At 33.1% G+C, this 22,514-nt stretch overlaps 1 protein-coding gene across 1 annotated transcript in view; it reads right to left on the bottom strand.

Annotated features, from left to right (window-relative positions):
* Positions 1-22,514, bottom strand: part of LOC102879118 (ankyrin repeat domain-containing protein 26) — a 104,436-nt gene that overhangs the window by 30,304 nt on the left and 51,618 nt on the right. The window contains 6 exon segments of the mRNA XM_025040540.1: positions 9,572-9,732; positions 13,052-13,125; positions 18,916-18,988; positions 19,083-19,111; positions 19,722-19,776; positions 19,779-19,855. Of these exon segments, the coding sequence (XP_024896308.1) occupies positions 9,572-9,732; positions 13,052-13,125; positions 18,916-18,988; positions 19,083-19,111; positions 19,722-19,776; positions 19,779-19,855 (469 nt within the window).

Here is a 22,514-nt window from a genome sequence, read left to right as displayed (position 1 = left end):
TAGGCATTATTATGGGCACTTTACATGTTTTAAGGGCATGTTAATCCTAAAAAAATTCTGGGAGGTAGGCAATAGTTTCGGTACTTTACAAAGTAAGAAAATAAGACACAGAAAGGCTAAAGAACTTTTCCAAGTCCATACAGCTGGTTGATAGTAGAACAAGAATTCAAACCAAGGACATCTGGCTTCAAAACATATGTTTCACATTATGCTTGGAAAGTACTATTTATTTTGAAGTATTTTTGAAGGACTATAATAGCAAATGAATCAATAGCATTATTCCATTTCTAGCTATAATTATAAATAACAATTTCTGAATATTACACTCTTTTAAAAGAAAAATTAAAAGGTTTTATATGTGGGCAATATCGACATATTATTTCAATAAACTAAAAATGCTTTTTTTTCTAAACAAATTCCCCAATGGGCATTCATTCATCTATTCAACTGTTTATTCACACATTTGACATATACTTATTGAGCACACAATATGTGTTACTAACACTGTTGGTAGAGAAAGTGTGGTTTTTATACTTTAGAAATTGATAAGCCAAAAATAACAATCAAGAATAGATTGTTAATAGTTTATGTTTCTATTGTATGTAAATAAAATCTTCCTCTTTTCCCCAGAATCTACTTCTATACTTCTATATGAACAGAATCTACTTCTATATGAATAAAAGTACGACAATTAGTTTGGTATATTTGCAAGATAATATAATTCAATCAACCAGTTCTCTAATACTTGAAAATGCAAACAAAATTAAATTTAGTAAACATGTACTCTACTGGATCATTTCCAACAATATATAAACACAGTCTAAAAGCTCTCATCTTAAATAAGAAAAACAAATGAATAAACCTCCTTTAAACTCCACATTCTTCCTTAGTCATCATCCATTTCTCTATTGCTTATCCCATATACTAACCAATCTAAAGGTAGAAATAGACAACAATACGATAAAAGTAGATCTCAGTACCCCACATTCAGCAATGGATAGATCAACCAGACATAAAACAAGCACATTGTAAAACTCGAATCATACGTTAGACCACATGGACCTGACGCTTACAGAACATTCCATCTCTCTCTTATCAGGATCTCAAAGAGATATCTACACTCCTATGTTTACTGCAATATTATCCACAATAGCCAAGACATGTTAAAAATAAGTATACATTGATACATGAATGAATAAAGAAGATATAGTCTGTCTGTCTGTGTGTATATATACACATTCACACAGATTTGATGGAATCTTTTTCAGCCATGAAGAAGGAAATCCTGCCATTTACAACAATAGGGATAAAATTCGAGGGCATTATACTAAGTAAATAAGTCACATGGAGAAAGACAAATAGTGTATGATCTCGCTTGTATGTGGAATTGAAAAAAGCTGAACTCATAGAATCAGAGAGTAGAATGGTGGTAGCTGGGGACTGGAAGCATAGGGGAAATGTGGAAATGTTGGTCAAAGGGTATAAACTTCCAGTTATAAGATGATAAGTTCTGGGGAATCTAATGTACTGCATAGTGTTTATAGTTAACAATATTATATATTATATACTTGAAAGTTGCTATGAGAGTAGATCTCAATGTTCTCACCACAAAAAAGGAATGATAATTATGTGAAGTGATGGAAATGTTAACTAATGTTACTGTGGTAACCATTTAGCAACATAAGTGCATCAAGTGAACATACTGTATGACTTAAACATATAAGACAAGGGTATATGTCAATCATATCTCGATAAAGCTGGAAAAAAGTTAAGTTCCAAATTTTTGATATAGCCATATGTCATTATATATAGTTCAAAAATAGCAATAATTTCATTTGTTATGATTTTGTTTGTAAATGATGTGATCAGGTAATTTTTGTATACTTTTAGCCTTGTATCTAATGCTAATATAAGAGTAATGTCAGGAACATGGTGGAGTAAGAGATGTGCCCAGATCCCTCCCCTTGAAACAACAATAAGCTGAACATCTAAAACTCAACAAAAAACACCCAACCTGCACAAAACCATGTAGAGGGAGAGATCTGTGAATAAGAGCTACCGCAGGTCAGAACTGCAGGAGTCAGGTGGTAGACTGAAAGAAACAAAGTAGCTACCTTTCACAACTGAAACTCTCAGCAGGAGGAGGGGTATGGGAGAAGGTAAGGAGGAGAGAAGGTGCAGTGGGTTCCCTGAGCAGTGCTGCCTGGGAGTGCTGTGAGCTCCACATAGCAGTAGTGCCCAGGGGTCAGGGCAGAAAGCAGAGAAGTGGTGAAGGCAGGGGAGCAATAGTTGATTACTACAATCCGGGGTTGCAAGATGCGAGGCTGAGCCACAGCGCCTAACCCCCCACCAGAGGCACCTCCCTCCATATTCTCCAAGGCCTAACACCGTGTAGCACCAGGGGAATCTGAGCAAATGCTACCAAAACTGTCGTAAACAACGAAGGGGACTGAGACTAAGGGTAACGAGTGTGATTGAATATCTATGAGAAAAAAAGGTATTATTAAGCTTTATATAAAGCAAGGACCCAAGAGGCTTAAATGCCAACTACTGGAAACCAAAAGAAAAATGCCTTCTTAGCAACAGGCTAAAAAGAGACCACTATATAATAAATCTTTTTGGAAAAAAGCAGAATATGCATCCTTTAATGCCCAGATGGAGAAATAGTCCATTAAACACCATGAACAATCAAGGTGACAAGGAATCTCAGAAAGAAAGAGAAAAATCTCCAGAAAATAAGCTTACAAACATAGAAATATGAAACTTAAATGACAAGAGAATTCTTCTGAATACTTCTGAAAAAACTCAATTAGATCCAAAATAATTCATATCAACAATACAAGGAATTAGAGAAACAAATAGATCAGCAGAATGAGTTTTTCAGCAAGGAGACTGAAACCCTCAAAAAGAACCAAACAGAACTTCTGGAGATGAAGAACACATTAAAAGAGATGAAGAATGAAATAGCAAGCTTGGGAAATAGAGTCAACCAAATGGAGGAAAGGATCAGTGATATTGAAGACAGAAATCTAGAAATAAATCAGAAGGAAGAAGAGAGAGACCAAAGAATGAAAAATAATGAAAGAGAAATAGAAGAACTAGCTGATACCATCAGGAGATGAAACATAAGAATAATGGGCATTATCAAAGGTGAGGAAAAGGAGCAGGGATGAGAAAGCATTTTCAGACAAATAGTTGATGAGAATTTCCCAAATCTAAGGAATGAGCTGGAGCTTGGAATTCAAGAAGTCAACAGAGCACCCAATTATCTCAAACCAAAAAGGCCTTCTCCAGGACACGTTGTATTAAAATTATCAAAAATCAACAACAAAGAAATAATTCTCAGGCAGCCAGGGAAAAGGAGACGGTCATCTATAAAGGAAAACCCATTAGATTATTGTCAGACTTCTCAGCACAAACCTTACAAGCCAGAAAGGAGTAGAATCAAATGTTCAAACTATTAAATGAAAGGAACAACCAGCCATGAATAATGTATCCAGCAAAGCTCTCCTTTAGATATGAAGGAGAAATTAAGACCTTTCCAGACATACAAAAATTGAAGGAATTCTCCAGTACGAGACCCACATTATAGGAAATACCGAAAGGGGTCAGCTCACCTAAAATGACAAAAAATACATAACCATGAGTAAAGCGACTAGTAGACAGATAGTAGAGGAGCGCAACCCTTACTAAGAACAGGGCCTTATAAGCTTAAACATAAGATGAGATTTGCTATTGCAAGGTACTTAGGAATGTTAAGAACATATAGGGACAAATTGAGACAACAATAACAGAAAAGGGGAGAATTCAAAGATCCGAATTGGAAAAGGGGAATGGAGATAAGGCACATGGAGAAGAAAAGGAAATACTGTATGTATATTATATATACTGTATATATGTTATATAAAGGCTGATTTGAGAAAATTAGTTTTATTTCTCTGACCTCTAAGTAATAAATTAGACTCTTTTAAAAAATTACATTGACCCACAAACGCCAACCAAAATAAAGAAAACATAAACACAAGGGCAAGGAAGCAATGGAAACACCAAGCTACCAGAAAGCAAAAGATAAAAATGGCAATAAGAAGACCTCATATTTCAATAATCACCCTAAATGTAAATGGCCTGAACTCACCAATAAAAGGCACAGAGTTGCAGAATGGATCGAAAAACAAAATCCAACCATATGCTGCCTCCAGGAGACACATCTCAGCTCCAAAGACAAATACAGACTCAGAGTGAAAGGGTGGAAAATGATATTTCAAGCAAATGGCATTCAGAGAAAAGCAGGAGTAGCAGTACTAATATCAGACAAAATAAACTTCAGACTAAAAAAGTTAAGGAAAGATACCGAGGGATACTTCATAATGATAAAGGGAATCATGCACCAAGAAGACATAACACTTATTAATATCTATGCTCCCAATCAGAGAGCTCTGAAATATGTAAAGCAATTACTAACAGAACTAGAGGGAGAGACCGACCAAAATATTATCTCAGTAAGGGACCTAAATACCCCACTGTCAGATATGGACAGATTATCCAAACAGAAAATCAATTAGGAAATAGCATCCTTAAATGATGTATTAGAACAACTGGCCATAATTGACATTTACAGAGCCTTCCATCCCCAAACAGCTGCTTATACATTCTTCTCCAGTGCACATGGAACATTCTCAAGGATTGACCACATACTCGGACACAGTGATAACCTCAAAGAAGGTTGAAATTATATTAACTATATTCTCTAATCATAATGCTTTGAAACTAGAAATCAAATGCAAAGAGAAAGCAGGAAGAACCACAAATACATGGAGATTAAACAACATGCTACTGAAGAATAACCGGTCAGAGAACAAATAAAAAGAGAGATCAAGAGATACATAGAAATGAATGATAATGATAGTACAACATATCAAAACTTTTGGAACACAGCAATAGTAGTCATAAGAGAAAAGTTCATACCATTACAGGCCTATCTCCAAAAACAAAAATGAGCCCCCCAAAACCAACCTAACTCTTCACCTTAAAAAACTAGAAAAGTGGAACAAATGAAGCCTAAAATCAGCAGAAAGAAAGAAATAATCAAAATTATAGCAGAAATAAATGAAATTGAAACAAAAACACAATAGAAAAAAATAAATGCAACAAAGAGTTGATTCTTTGAGAAGGTTAATATGATTGACAAACTCCTGGCTAGACTCACTAAAGAAAACAGAGAAAGGACACAAACGAAATCAGGGATGAAAGAGAGGAAATTATGACTGACATCACAGAAATACAAAGGATCATACGAGAATACTATGAAAAAAGTATATAACACCAAATTTAATAACCTAGAAGAAATGGACAAGTACTTAGAAAGATAAAACCTTTCTAGACTAAATCAAAAAGAACTAGAAAATTTAAATAGACTAATCAGCAGTATGGAAATGGAAACAATCATCAAAAACCTACCAAAAGGTAAAAAGTCCAGGACCAGATGGCTTCACCAGTGAATTCTACCAAACATTCAAAGATTTAATACCTGTTCTTCTCCAACTGTTCCAAAAAGTTGAAGAGGAGGCAATATTTCCTGACTCATTTTATAAGAGAAATATTACCTTGATACCAAAACCTGATAAAGATAACACAAATAAGAAAACTATAGACAAATATCTCTCATGAACAGAGATGCAAAAATCCTAAATAAGATGCTAGTGAACCAAATACAGCAACATATTAAAAAGATTATAAACCATGATCAAATAGGCTCAATTACAGGGACACAGGTATAGTTCAACATACACAAATCAATTAATATCATACATCACATAAACAAGTTGAATAATAAGAATTATATGATCATATCAATAGATGTAGAAAAAGACTTTGACAAGACATAGCATCCATTTATGATCAAAATTCTTAACAAAATTGGTATAGAAGGAAAGTACCTTAACATAATAAAGGCCATAGATGAAAAACCCTCAGCCAATACAATACTTAACGTTGAAAAACTAAAAACCTTCCCTCTAAGATCATGAAAAAGGCAAGGCTGTCCACTATCGCCACGGTTGTTCAATATAACATTGGAGGACCTGGCAAGTGCAATCAAGCAAGAGAAAGATATAAAAGACATCCAAATAGGAAACGAAGAAATCAAACTGTCACTATTTGTGGATGACATGATTCTCTATATGGAAAACCTTAAAGGCTCCACAAGAACACTACTAGAAACAATAAGCAAATAAAGTTTCTGAGTACAAAAATCTGTGTTCAAAAAATCCATAGCGTTCCTATGCTCTAAGAATGAAGTGTCAGAAAAAGAAGTGGAAAAAATAATTCCTTTTGCAATTGCAACAAAAAGAATAAAATACTTAGGAATAAATCTAATGAAACATGTGAAGGACCTATATAATGAAAACTATAAGACCTTGTTAGAAAAATTGAAGAAGAGACAACGAAATGGAAAGATATTCCGTGTTCTTGGATTGGAAGAATCAGCGTAGTTAAAATAACCATATTACTGAAAGCATTATACAAATTTAATGCAATACCTATCAAAATCCCATCAGCATTTTTAAAAGAAATAGAACAAAAAAAATCATCAGATTTGTATGGAAGCACAAAAGACTCCGAATTGCCAAAGTCATCCTGAGAAAAAAGAACAAGGCTGTTGGAATTACTCTGCCCGACTTTAAATTATACTACAAAGAGACAGTAATCAAAATGGCATGGTATTGGCAGGAAAACAGACACATGGACCAGTGAAATGGTATTAAGTGTCCAGAAGTAAACCTATATTTATGTGGGCAAATAATTTTCGACAAAAGAACATACAGTGGAGAAAGAAGAGCCTCTTCAATAAATGGTGTTTGGAAAACCGGAAAGCTACCTATATAAAATGAAACTAGACATCAAAATGAACTCAAAATGGATTAAGGACCTGAATATGAGGCCTGAAACAATAGATTGCATAGAAGAAAACATAGGAACTAAACTGATGAACATTGGACATAAAGAGGATTTTATGATTTGACCTCAACGACAAGGAAAGCAAAAACAAAAATAAATGAATGAGTCTGCATCAAACTAAAAAGCTTCTGCTCAGCAAAAGAAACCATCAACAAGGTAAAGAGGCAATCATCTGAATGGGTAAATATATTTGCAAACAATGTCTCTAATGTACAAAATATAGAAAGAACACATACAACTCAAAACAAAAAAAAACCAAACAATTCAATTTAAAAAAATTCAGAGAACCTGAACAGACACTTCTCCCAAGAAGACATACAAATGATCAACAAACATATGAAAAGATGTTGAACATCATTAGCTATTAAGAAAATGCAAATCAAAACCACAATGGGATGCCATCTCACACCTGTTAGAATAGCTATAATCAACAGAACAAGTCATACAAATGTTGGAGAGGATGTAGAGAAAAAGGAACTCTCATACACTGCTGGTGGGACTGCAAATTGGTACAACTACTATGGAAAACAGTATGGAGGTTCCTCGAAAAACTAAGAATTGATCTACCCATATGATCCAGCAATCCCTCTACTAGGTATTTACTCCAAAGACTTAAAAACCCATATATGAAAAGATATTTGCACACTGATGTTCGTAGCAGCATTATTCACAGTGGCCAGGACATGAAAGCATCCGAAGTGTCCTACAATAGAAGATTGAATAAAGAAGCTGTGGTACATATACAATGGAATATTATTCAGCCATAAGAAGAAATGAAATACTACCATTTGTGACAATGTGGATGGATCTCGAGATAATCATGCTAAGTGAAATAAGTCAGATAGAAAAAGTTGAAAACCATGTGATGTCACTTATATGTGGGATATAAACCTAAAAGCATCAAACAAACAGGGCAAACAAATAGAGACTCATGGACATGGACAATAGACTAGTGATTAACTGGGATTAGGGGGTTTGAGGGGAGGTAGACATGGTAGAAGGGGTCAAATATGTGGTAACAGAATGAAATAGATGGGCGGTGAACACAATGCAATATATATATGCTTTACTGTTGAATTTTACAAGTGAAAGTTACTGAATTTCATTAATCAATGTCACCATAATAAAAATAAAATAATTAATAAAAAAAAGAAAAAGTAATGCTACTACTTTGATCCATTTTTTCAGTAATTAAAACTATTATAAATACCAGTAAAAGAATAGGTGAGTAAACAGTCTTGGGCTTTTCTCCCTAAATGGGAAACCAGTCAAGGAGGGAATATAGCTTATTAGAAAGAGCCAAAAAGAATTTATAAAATGCACATAATTGACAGGTAAAATTGTCAAAATGAGCCCACATCAAACTTGTGTCTTGTTTAAGTGAGAATTAGCATAACATGTAAAACAATACACATATGTTTAACTTCATTTACTCAGTAAATATTTGAGTACTTTAGGCCTTCTTCACGGCACTGAGGATATGGCAGTGAAGAGACATTAATCTACCTATTGTTTATAACAGATTTCAGACTGCAAGAAAAGGGACCAGATGGTCCACAAAGCCTAAAATATCTGGCTTTTCACAGAAAAGTATCTCAAAACCTGATGTAGCAAATCGATCCCTTGATGTGCTTTAATAGATTTTACTCAATATACTGAAATGTTTACATAGGATGTGGAACAGGTTGCCATGTAAAATTCTTTGGATTTCAGATTAATTTGAAGGGCCAATATTTGAGCACACACGCATTAGGAACAAAACACAAAAATCTAATAACTAGCAATTTTGATGGTATCAAAGAAGAGCGCTACTATAGCAAATAACTTACTGTTGAAACTCAGCAGATATTAAAGGTATTCCAACAAAATTTGGTTAGGACAGGACATAAAACCAAATGCCTTAAATATACTTTAATTGTGAAATGATTAGCATACTGTAGACTTAACTTCATTTTTTCCCAATGGTTGTATACTACATTATCTTATGGTTATAATAGTTTATTTCCTTATTGATAGGTATTTAGACACCTTCAACTTTTTGAAACATAGTTTATAATAAATATTCTTAACATATATAGATGTAACATATTTATATAAATATCCTTAATGCATATATACATATTATATATTCTTAACTTATGTCAAACTGTATAGAGTATGTATAATGACCTACTGTATGCTTTATGTGCATAATAATATATAAGAAATTCCCTTAGATTGTGTGTGTGTGTGTTTACACAAATCCTGTTTTCCTGTAGGATCTAGTTCCAGAAATGAAGCTGTTCAGTTGAAGGGATGACATATTTGAAATTTTGAAACACACTGCTAAATTACTGGTATTTCCAAAAAGATGTATCAATTTCATCTACCAACAGTATATGAGAATGCTCTTTTCTCCCATTTGCCAACCCTGGTTGTTATTTTTTAAAAACATTTATCATTTTGACTTCAAAATGGCATTTCATTGTTAATTTACATGTTTCTAATTACCAGACAAGGCTGAATGTCCCTAGTAAAAATGTAAAATTTGTTAATTATGAATATGAACTCAAATTAAAATTTGTTTTATAGGAAAATAACAATTATTGACTGTTACCTATTGTTATAGGCTTACCTATCAGAATCTTCTTTTTCCATAATAGAAAATTGCTCGTTATCAGTTTTCCCATTCTTTCTGTGTTGAATTAATCCCTCGTTGTCTTTAGCAGCAGCATTACGTATGTTTTCTGTTACTTCCATGTCACTATTTTTGTGCTTCTTCCTTTCTTCTACAAGCTTCAATGAAAGATCGATATTAAGAATAATTGCTATTACTTTCTTCATTATAAAGACCCTTTCTATTTTCATTAATTTTATCATTTGGCTCTGAGTTTCATTGTCATGACTTTCATCAATAGAAACATTTTTGTGCTTACTTTATTATTACATATCATTGAAGTTTTTGTAAATTCTGCTTCATTTCTATTTCAGTAGAGGAAGCAGAATTTTCCAACATGTCAGAAAAGGCTTTCTTAACTTTGTGCTCTTGTTCACATTTACTCAGTGATGCATAACATCCACACACACCCCATATTTGACTAGCAGAGACAGAGAAATGAAAAGACAGAGGCACAAAATTTGTTCTCTTCTGTTTTCACCACCTTGATTCTGCATTAGACAGCCAGATTTAGGGGCTGTGATATTGTGCTTCCTCTTTCTGCCTTTTCCAATTAGTTTTTCTTTTAGTTTGTGGGAAGATCAAAGACGTGGTGTTATTCATAAAATAGATGATCCAAAGTTTACCATAACACAGAAGCTGAGTGAATCTGATTAAGTCGTTAGCTAATGTAGAATTCTGGAAAATGAGTAATGCTCCCCCAAATTCACATTCAATGCCATAAAATTATATAGAAAGAGGGTCTAGAAGTAAGTATCTACTTCAGGCCATATTTACCAACAATGGGAATGAAATCAAGAAAGCATATATAATTCGTCCAAAGCTACTAAAGATACATTGCCTAGCATTTAATGGCACCGAAAGAGGTGATACAACTCTCCAATGCTGAATGAGATAATTAAAAGTGTGACTTTTGCAAAGTCATTTAATGCCTTAGTGTAGGGGGGAGAGCTCATCCACTTTGTCTTTGGAAGGAGAATATCTCAAATTTGTCTGTCTTAAAAAGTCAATGCACCACAAAACTCAGTTTTCTCCTTTAGAGCTAAATACTGAAAATTTTGCATAGGGTTTATGCTTCCTCTATGATAAAATCATGCATGTCAAAATGCACCATACTTTATTAAACAACATAATATATAGATTTGACTTAACAAAAGCAACTGAGAGTGTTGATAAAATTATATACATATATAATAGGTTTTACTCAATATACTGAAATATTTATATAGGATGTGGAACAAATTGCCATGTGATGAAATACTTCGGATTTCAGATTAATTTGAGGGTCCAATATTTGAGCATGCATGCATTAGGAACAAAACATGAAATCTAATAACTAGTAATTTTGATGATAACAAAGTAGAGTGCTACCGTAGCACATAACTTACATTTTCTAATTCAGTTTCCAAGCTTTTACAGCCATTAGCGCTGCAATTATCTGCAAGTGATGGCTTCTGGAGGAGATCTTGATTAGGTTTTGTTTCCTTACAAGTATTTGTAACAGCAGAAATAGTGTGCCTTTTAATTTGAATCGTGTGTTTCACTTCATTGAAGTCAGCAAAACCCAAATCTAGAAGATTTTGTGGATCACTAGACTGATGAGTGTGTTTGACGCTGAATTTCCAGTCAGTGATGTTTGGGTTCATGTCTTTTGTCATCTGCATATCAAACTCTTGGTCCTCTTTCACTTCCAGTGTAACCCCTGGGTTCCTATTTTTATTTTCTGAATCACTGTAGAAATTCTCCTTATTTTCATTAAAAACATGCTCAGAGTCTGATTTGTTCTCATTCTCAAGCTGTAGTTTATTTTCATTTAAACAAAGCTTAGAAGATGACCGGAAAGCATATCCCAGGGACCCAGAGCCTGAATGAGATGGAAAGACATTTTCGACATGGGGTTCTTCTTGTTCAGGAAATGCCTGGAATGCTGCAGAGATGGACTCTCCAAATGCATCTCTTCCCTCACAATGAAGTATATTATTTGGCAAATTAGAAGGTATTTCTCTTAAGCTTGCTCCTTCTTTAGAGTTGTCATGTGTTGGCTCTTCCTCAGGACAACCAGTAGTTTTGTATTTTCCACAAATTTCACCAGAAGTCTGCTTTAACTCATTTGGGACGAGTTTTGACTGATTTTTCCACTCTAAGTTACCTTGTTTGATCCACATTTCCTCAACCCTTTGCACATAAAGATGTCCTGAATATGCAGACATATCATCTTTATCACATTCCTTATTCATGTCTGATCCTTGAGACATTTTTTGCAGATGCAAAAGTGGAAGACTAATTTGCTTGGTTTGATTTTCAAATGTCTTTCCTGACGGGGTACATGTTTGTGAAATGACTTGATCCTTGAGGAATCGTGAATGGACAAAGGAATATTAGAATATCTTTAAAATTTAACAGTTAAAATTTTAAAACCATGTTTAGGTACTCCCAAATCACTGGATTGTAACTAAGAAGTGAAAAATAACCTGCCTTAGTCTAAATTAGGACAAAATCATGAACTGGCACGCCTAATTTTGTCCCTATTTGAACTAAACAACTTATTATATATTAAATCCACCAAAAATGAGTCAATGATTATTAATGTTACAAAAGCGTCCTCATTTAAAACATTTTACCTCACCATATCTTAAGGAGTGGTTTTTTCAAAGATTAACAACTGGAGAAGGAGCAAACTTTAAATTATTATTAACATCGATCAGAAAGAAAAGCAAGTTCCTCAATTTTAATTCAATTATATACTATGATAGTGTTATTTACTGATATACTTATCTGTTGTATCCAATTCTAATATATTCTAACATCCACAAATAAGAGTGGATAAAATTTTTTATAATATTACTAATTTCCTATACTGTAATAAAATGTTTATACTCTAAAAAAAAAAAAAGATTCCATCCTGGAAGCTGTGATTCTCTTAAGAGTCAGTTGAGTTGATTTTATGACCCCATTTTCTCCATGACTATAGATTATGAAGTCAATTACACAGAGATCACAAGACAGAATAAATTTTAACCGTGACATTAGTGACTAGCAATATCAACCTACAAATTTGGAATCACTGAGGATGATGACTCCTTTCACATGTATCTAACCTAAAGGCCATCATTTTTATATTGTTCATAATTTCATCTTTTAACCATATGATTCGATATTTGATGTTACCTTCTTTATCTTATATGGAAGTTATAAAAATGACAGAAGCCAACAATATTCAGAACAATTCCAAGGAAAAAGCTTAGCTCTAAGTTACTGTAAATTCAAACATTATTTTAAGTTTATAACTAGGTAAAATGTTATAAAACTAAATCATCAATTATGATTTATTAACTCTAAATGGGTAGCTTGAAAGTTAATTTCAATTGAATTATGATTCCTTATGAAATCCTAGAAAATGATATTATACCAAAAAATTCAAATTAAATTTTTATGTACCTGTGGGTAGTTATGTTGGCTTCCATCAAGTCTTTCTTGCTCTTCCTCTGATGTTATTGATAAGTCTAGTTCTGCTGACAAATCTATATATTAGTTAAATTTATAAATCTTTATGAAAAATGGAAAATAACATTTTATGAATTGAGAAATTAAGTTAAACTTAACCCTTAGCTGAATATTTACCTCTTTAAAAAGATACTTCTAATTATCTAAAACTTTAACAAACTATTTAGGAAATAATAGATGTCATAATGTTCAAGGCATACAAACACCTCAGAAATTCATTCACAAATTCATATTCATGCAACATCAATAAAAAAACAATCAAAAATAAAACAAAATTTGGAAACACAGTACAACATATAAAGTCACAATATAACTGCTCATTTATTTTTAAAACACTCTAAGCTTCAACTGCATCATTATTTATGGTTTCCAAAATTACTGTTAATTTTAATGTTTTTATCAGTGTACACCCTTTTTTATATCGGAAATGTTTTTCCTAGTATTTGACAAATATCTTTCATCTTTTAGGACTCAGCACTGGGGTTTAAAGACAGGAGGTGTCAAAAATGGCTTTTTTAGAGATAATGCCTCTGCTGAGACTTAAACTATGAGGTTAGCCAGAATCAAAGGGGTAGAGGGCAGGAAAGGCAGAGAGCATGCAAGGCTGTGCTATGAAGACAGGGGGAGAAGCATACAACAGCATAAAGTTTGTCTAACATAGATGGTGAGGCAGGCATGACCAGCAGTTCAGTAATTCTAGAGGAAAGGCAGACCGTAGAAAGCTCTACAGATGGAAAGTTAGGTAGAAGTCAGATCATAAAAGACATATATGTAATTTTAGGATGCCTGGACAGCAATATGGTTCAACCAGTGGCTCACGGTCAAATATACTTTGGAAGTTGATCATTCTAAATGCTGTGGTAGTGATGAATTGGAGGGGCATATGAATAAATAGGAGACAATTTAGCAGGCAATAATGTAAAATATAGATGATACAGGCCAGGCCTAAGGCAATGTTCTAGAAATATTTAAGATGTAAATATTTAAATGCACCCACTGCAGAATAAATCTTTATTCTATGACTAGATGAATAAATCCCGGGTACCTGGAAAACTAGGCTCTGCTCATGGCTTTACAGAGTTATCAACTAAGAAGTGAAATGAACTATGTGAACTCTGTTAAGTTGCTTCAATTCCTTTTGTAGTTTTTATGTTTTACATATTTCTGTGTTGAGGGACCTTGGGTATGTGTTTACCAAGCACCTAAAGAAATAAAACACTTGTATACATATGTAAATAACTTTAAATTTATAGCTTGCAGCCACTACTTTAGGAGATAATTGAAGGTCTTTTTGTAAAGACAATGTTAATTCCAGAGTTAAGAAAAGGAAAGAATGTGAAACTATAGAGGTGAAAAAATACTGTATGTTTTATAACTGCAGACCTGATCATATGACTGATAAAGGGCCCTAAATTAATGATTCATTAAGTAAAACACATATTAGATATAGTCAGTCCATAGAATGAGTATCATAGCAAAATTAAAATTGGTTTTCCATATGTTGTTTTTAAGTGATACAGCTCTCCTTTAAAACAACATTTCTTGTGAATTATTTATTCATCAAAAAAATTTTTAAGGTGACACACTCCATGGATACAACTTAGAGGAAGTACTATACAGCAAATTCTCAAAGATACCCATTACTGCTAGAAAAGCTTATTCTAAAATATATAAAATCATAAAACACACAAGAAATTTAATATTTGGCTTCAAAAGGTGCTTTTTCAGTTACACTGAATATTGTGATAACTAATATTTGTGAATTCAGAGCTATAAAAAAAAGCTAAGAAACTATGTTTTGTGTCTGTTGGCAATCTTTAAATCTCTACCTAGTTTTTCCATCTAGTCTTAGAGTTCTAAATAAAATCTTGGTACCCAATGCCAAACACATGCTAAATACTGATCTAAATGAAATTACTCTTTCTCCCCAATTTTCCTTCTTATATAGGTATATGTCACCTTGGTTATAGGAAAAATGCCAAGAGTTTGCTATGTTATGATGTGTGTTGCACAGACAAAAGAAAACTAGATTTTGCCACAAAATGATTTTTGAAAACTCAGAAGTATGGTGAAGCCCCCAGTGGTGGTCTAGGTTTGAACTTTTTTTGTTTCTTTATTACCTTCTTTGCTCTCTCTGTTTTCTGGTAGCTGTGATCCATGCAGGTCATGGAGCCTATCCTTCCCTATTAGAAACACAGCTTCAATATTAGTCTTGTCTTTATGTATCAAGGTCATCTGTCCAAAGTCTGTGGATGCTGACTGATGTGGGGTCATCGATTGTGATACAAATGGACATTTATTGTCAACATTCAAATCCCCAGGTCTTTGACAGGTCTCATGATAGAGGGGCAAACTAGGACATTCCCAATCTGAAGAATCTGAAAATAAAGTTTTCATTAATTAGAATGTAAGCAATACTAATTTCACTAACCTGTAAAAGTTCTGTCTCCAGAGCAGCAGTGCCACGTCTCTGTCAACCCCCAAGGACACTGCTCCTTCACAACATATTTTATTTTATATGTCCTATACTTGCCATTCACATAGATAAGTTTAATAAATGATTGTCACTCAGCAATTTTTATTACATGGGGTATTTTCCAGAAAACCTTTGCTTATTAGTAATTAAGATTCTTCAGGGTACGAAATTTTTGTTATTATCAAAATTTCTGTCTAACCATTTATTCTAAGTTTAAGTTGAAAAAACTTTTAATGAATGATACTACCTTTAATAAGAAACTACTTAATTACAATAAAATGGTCTTTTTAAAATCCACCAATATCTTCAGAATTTACTTCCTAAGCCTTAGATAAACAGAAATTCATATGACAATGACAATCTTGGGTGACCTTATTGTTTCATGTAAACGTAAGTACATCTAGGTCAACCACAATCCACCAAGAGTGTCATGTGACAGAAAATGAGTATACAACACACACATTTTCCTTTTCTAAAAAAATCAAATTTCTTAGATTCAAACTTTTTAAGACAAGTGAAAGAAAAAAGCAACAAATGTAGAAGTAAAGCTTAAAAGCCTGCTTTATCATGGGGGGTTTCTTTATAATTTCATATCCACGAACCCCATATAAGTTATAAAACGGTGTTTCTTGGTATCATCTGAGAATGCCTAGAGTCCAAATATCCATTGTTTTAGGGAGTCCAAGAGGTCAAACTATTTTCACAGGAATGCTAAATGTTATTTGCTCTTTTCACTCTCATTCTAGTATAAGTGTACAGTAGAGTTTTCCACAGACATGAAATGTGGTAACATCACAACTCTATGATTAAGGGGTCATACTTCTAATGGCTAATGGAATGTATGACTGTGTGTGTTTGTAATTGAAAATTTTCAGTTTTAATTTAAAATATTGTCTCTCTCTATATATATCAAACCTAATTTTAAAAATTATTTAATATTCTCAAGAACTATTAATATAATAAAAAAGATCCTAAGGCTAAAAGTATCAGAATTACTTTTTTAAAAAGATTGTGTCTACCAAATATTCATTATGATGAATTTCTTCTTTATTTTCAATCATCAAAGACATCATAAACAACACCCTCTCTCCTCCCCCCCCCGCCCACAGAGTCAGCTAATCAGAAAAACTGGTTGTAATAAGCTCATCGGTATGACAACATTTAGATGATATACTTTTAAAACACAGTGATATATTAGAAACTGAAGCTTTACTCTAAGTAAAGGTTGGAACTCAATAAATATTTTAAAATAGTGAGAAGAAACTTTATCATCAACTTCTGGGAAATTCAAATAAGTACAAAAATTCCAGCATGAAAAATTTAGAGTACTGAACCAAAACAAAACAGATCAGAGTTAAAGATTACATTTTAAAATTTTATTTTACTTATTTTTGTAAATAACTTTTTTCTCAAACATGGATACCAAAATGACATCTACTTTATCTCAAAACTGTCAAATAAATTTGTAAAAAAAGAAATAGAAAAACAATGAGCATGTCAAATATTTTCGTGTACTCCCTTTGAGAGTTCAATTTGATTCACAAAATTTACCTGATCTGGTATGTATATCCTTCATTTCTATTGCTTTCTTGGGATTAGAATCTTTCACTTCAATGGGATGCTGAATGGATTTTGAAACAAGATGATTAATAACTAATGTACATTAATTTAAGTATAAATTAAGTATAATTTATACTTAATTATTCAAGATAAAAATATAAAAGTTATTACCTTCAAGTGAGGATATTTCTCAAGGGAATCTAAAAATGCAAAGGGACATGTACTCAATTATATGTGACTAGGAAAGCCATCTACACATTCATGCAGAGTTAGTGTGGAGCTGAATCCTCATGTTTGGCTTTGGAAATGACTGTAGTAGCGGTTAGTGTTTTTTGGGGAGTAGTGAAAGAGTATAGAAGAGCAACATGACAGAAATATAAATCCACTATATATACTGCAAAGAAGTATAATTTAATGAAAGGGAGAGTTGAGCTTTCAAAAGTAAGGTTATGTTTCAATGATTCTCACTAAACAAGATCATTCTTCCTATACCAATGTCAACATGCTGATTAATGAGGTGAAACATGATCTTTCATGAGAGGAATAAAGCATGACCCAGACAGGATCCATGTGAAACCTGATGATAGAATACAACAGAATATCTTGAATTGAGATCATCAGAGTCATTTATATCATTATGCTACAAGTTTTAATCATGATCATCAATGTGCCCTCTGATTTAGCAAGTACACAGTTGTCATGAGAATTCGGTTGAATGCATAATTGATTTAGCAACTGAGAAAGTTATATGAATTGACCAGCTTGGATATACACTTGTAGAACAATACTTAATAAAACTATTCATTTTGTCCATACTAATGTCCCCAACTGCTATGCTTAAATTTCTTCTGTCCTCTAATTTGGCCACCTCAAAGATCTTAAACCACTTCAGCAAAATGTACAGAAAATATATCTAAGAAGTAATGTGTAATGAGCTTACAACATTGAAATATGATTATTAATATAAGAAAAATTAATTGAAAGAGAAATATATAGTAAAATCTTTTATGTTTAAAAATCAGTGTAATGTTATTAAAAGTAAATATTTATCATTTAGGGAATAAATGCTAGAATTTCTTTTCTTTTTTTTTCATACTTAGCTGGGCTTCATATATCATGCTGGTCTTTAAAAAATTTTTATGAACCAGCTAACTGATCAAAAATTAACTATCTTAAAAAGTCAGCCAATACTTCTGTATTCAAACTAATCTCCTTTGAATAACACAAACCAGTGTAACATATACCTTTGATGCCTGATTATCTTAAGATGGATAAGTGAGTGGCTACAGTTCATCCCAATTTTTGAACTTCTTTCTGCTTCTAGTGTTCTCTGGATAGGAATGATCTCATCTTCTGTTTCATTGCAAATATTCTAAAGCCTTCTAAAGTGAGGCCTCTCAAATTTCCTCATCAACTCTATATTTACCTAGCTAATATCTTCCTTTCTTCCCTCCTTTTGTTCACTATCTTCTTTCTTCTCCAAAAGTAATTTATATACTTTTGGTCTAGATACTTCCCCTTTTCCCATTCTTTTTGTAGATTGTCTCACCACATCTTCCCGCCCCCTGCCCAACCTCTCTTTCTTTAGCAGTAGTACCTTACATCTATCATCTCTGCTGCTTCATCCCCTTGCTTCTATTTAGCTATAATCATGCTTGGAAAAGAGAGGGAGAGAGAAAGGAATTAGGAATATGAAGACTATGAGCATGCCAAGTATCTTCTGTACTTTCTTCCAGAGTTAATATTGTTTTACAAAATTTACCTGATCTGGATGTTAGTGTATCCTTTATTTCTACTGCTTTTTTAACCACAGCATCTTTCACTTCAATGGTAGGCTGAATGGGTTTTGAAACAAATGATTAAAAACTAATGTACATTTCATACAATCTGTACTTCATTATTCAAGATAAAAAGTATAAAAGTTATTACCTTCAAGTGAGGATGTTTTTCAAGAGAATCTAAAAATGCAAAGGGACATATACTCAGTGATATGTGAATATGAAAGCCAACTGTACATTCGTACTCAGTTAGTATAGAGCGGATACTCATATTTGGTTTGGGAAATGACTATATTAGGTGTTTATATTTTTGGGGGGGAGAGAGTGAAGGAAGTATTAGGACAGCAACAAGACATAAATGCAAATCCATTATGAATACTGAAGAAAAAACGGAAATATAGGTTTAACAAAACATGCAGCTGAGCTTTCAAAAGAAAGGTTATATTTCCACTAGATCAGTGTGCATATACCAATGTCAACATGCTGATTGATGGGTGAAAAGTAATCTTTTTTTTGAGAAACAAATCATGACCCTGACAGGATCCATGTGAAACCTGATGATAGAATGCAACAGCCTATATGTCATGCAATAGAATCAAATCATTTATACCATTATGCTACAAGTATTCATCATGATCTTCAATTTGTCCTGTAATTTAGCAAGTATACAGTTGTCATGAGAGTTCAGGCAAGTGCATAAGTCATGTATCACCTGAGAAAGGATTATGAATTGACTAGCTAGGATATCTACTTGTACAATAATAGGAGAAATATTTATTTTTTTCCATGCAAATGTAGGCTACTGTTATGCCTACATTACTTGTATTCTCTAGTTTAGCCATCTTTTAAACTTTCATGATCCACTCATGCAAAAAGATACATAAAACACATTGAAGAAATAATGCGTAATCAGCGTTCGATATTGAAATAGTATCATTAAAAAGAGAAAAATTTATTAAATGGCCAAAGACATTTTAGATGTTAAAATCTTGTATGTTTCAACATCAGTATAATATTTTCTGAAAATAACAATGTTAGCACTTAGGTAATGAACTCTATAATTTCTTTTGTTTCCAGAATTAGTTGGAATGGTATATCATGCTGGCCTTTGAAGAGGCTATTTTATGAACAAACTATTTTATTCAATTATTAGCTACTTTAATATTAAAGAGTCAACGCTTCTATATTCAAATGAATCTCCTTCAAATAACAAATACCAATGTAACATATATCTTTGATACCTGATAAGCAGGAGGAGGATAACTGAGTGGCTACAGTTTACTCCAATTCTTGCACTTCTGCTTCTAGTGTTGTCTGGAGCATCCATGATCTCATCTTCTGTTTCAGTGCAAATATTCTAAAGCCAGCTAAACTGAGGTCTCTCAAATTTCCTCATCAACTCCAAAATTACCTAACTAATGCCATCCTTTCCTCCTTTTTTCCTTTCATTATACACCTTCCTATTCAAAATAATTTCTAGACCTGAGGTCTTCATATTTCCTCCTTTTCCATTCCCTTTGTGGATTGTTCCCAACTCCCTTTTCTCTCTCTTTTTAGCAGCAATATCTGACATCTATTATTTCTACTGCTTCATCTCCTTGCTTCCCTTTTGCTATAAACATGCTCAGAAATAAAAACAAGATAATGCTGTTTCTTGTCCCTCGCACATCTTGAACTATCCAATGCCTTTTCTTTCCGCTTTCTCTGAGCACAGTCTGAAGACCAGCAATATTAGAAAAATATTAGGGTCAAATAAATCCATAATCAGTACACAGATTCCAAACTGGAAAATTTAGGGTATCAAAAAACAACAACAACAACAAACAAACAACAAACCAAACCAAAACAACAACAACAACAACAAAAACCCATTAGAGTTAAATCTTACATTTTTTAAATTTTGGTTTATTATTTGTATCAACATTTTCCTCAAACATAGATACCAAAAATAGAGTTCTATGTAATCAGGTACCTCAATCTGTAATGCCTTCCCAACAGTGAGGAAAAGAGGAAGAGTTAGGACACTTTGCTGTATGTCTCTGACAAGTTTTGGTACTGGAAGCTTACTTTATATATTTTTTTCTGTATTTCTAATACTCTGATATGACTTTTTCTAAAGAATTATTTTACCAACTTCCAGTGCATATATCTGCTTTTGTTGTTTCATTAACTTCCTCTAATTTTTGCCTTTCTTAGTCTTCATTTGCTTTTTTATTCTTTCCCTGTTTTTTATTTCCTGAGTTTCTTTAGGTCTTAGAGTATCATGAAGCAGAACAAATAATGTAGGTCCTTTAGTGGCACTATCAGTTTAATCTGTTGCTGATACCAGATATAAAATACTACTGATCATTTCTCTTTTCTATGTTTTCTTTTTTTCGTCTTTATTGAAATATAATAGACAATTAGTTCCTTGTATTTTACATTATACAATTCAATGATTTTTTTTCAGATGGTTGGCATATGATAATATATCAGTTTCAGTTGTACAGCATAGTGATCAGAGATCCACATAACTTGCAAAGTGATTACCGCACTATATCTAGTACTTCTTTTTCTCCTTACATATTTATTACATTGTTAACTATCTTCCCCATGCTACACTCTACATCTCTAAGTCTATTCTGCAACTATCCATTTGTAGCTGTTAATCCCTTTGCCATTTTTTTGTCCCTGCAAACCCCCATCCTATCTAGTACCTCTAAATATTCTCTGTATCTGAGTTTATTTCTGCTTTAATTGTTGTTGATTTTGTTTTTTAGATTCCACATTTACATGAATCATGTGACATTTGTCTTTCTCTATCTGACCCATTTCATTCAGTGCAATACCCTCTAGATCCATGAAGGCAATGTCTTTTTCCATCCCCTTCCTTTTAGTCTGTGTGTGTCTTTTAATTTGAAGTGAGTCTCTTGTAGGCAACATATGTAGGGGTCTTGTTTTCTTATCCATTCAGCCACTCTATCTTTTGGTTGGAGCACTTAATTCTTTTCCATTTGAGGTACTTGTTGATAGGAAGGTAGTTATTACCATTCCTTATTCCTGTTTTTGATATATGTTTTTTCTTCTTAAAGAAGTCCTCCAACATTTCCTTTAATGCTGGCTTGGTGATGATAAATTCCTTTAGCTTATTTTTGTCTGGGAAGCTCTTTATCTGTCCTTCAACTCTAAATGATAACTTTGCTGGATAAAGTAATCTTGGTTGTAGATCCTGGGTCTTCATCATGTCAAATATTTTGTGCCAAGCCTTTCTGTCCTGCATAGCTTCTTTTCAGAAATCAACTGCCAGTCTTATGGGTGCTCCCTTGTAGGTAACTGCTTGTCTCTTGCTGCTTTTAAGATTCTCTCCTTGTATTTAAACTTTGGTATTTTAATTAAAATGTGCCTTGGTGTGAGCCTCTTTGGTTTCCTAGTTTTGGGGATTCCCTGAGCATCCTGAGGTTTTATGTCTATTTCCTTTACCAGGTTAGGAAAGTTCTCCATCATTATTTATTCAAATAGCTCTTCGACACCCTGTTTTCATTTAGGTACTGCTATGACATGTATTTTTTTCTTTAATAATGTCCCATAAGCTCCTTACATTATT

The sequence above is a fragment of the Pteropus alecto genome, unplaced genomic scaffold, assembly GCF_000325575.1.
Source record: "Pteropus alecto unplaced genomic scaffold, ASM32557v1 scaffold29, whole genome shotgun sequence".
NCBI classification, from domain to species: Eukaryota; Metazoa; Chordata; class Mammalia; order Chiroptera; family Pteropodidae; genus Pteropus; species Pteropus alecto.
This window is presented reverse-complemented; position numbering and strand designations above follow the sequence as displayed.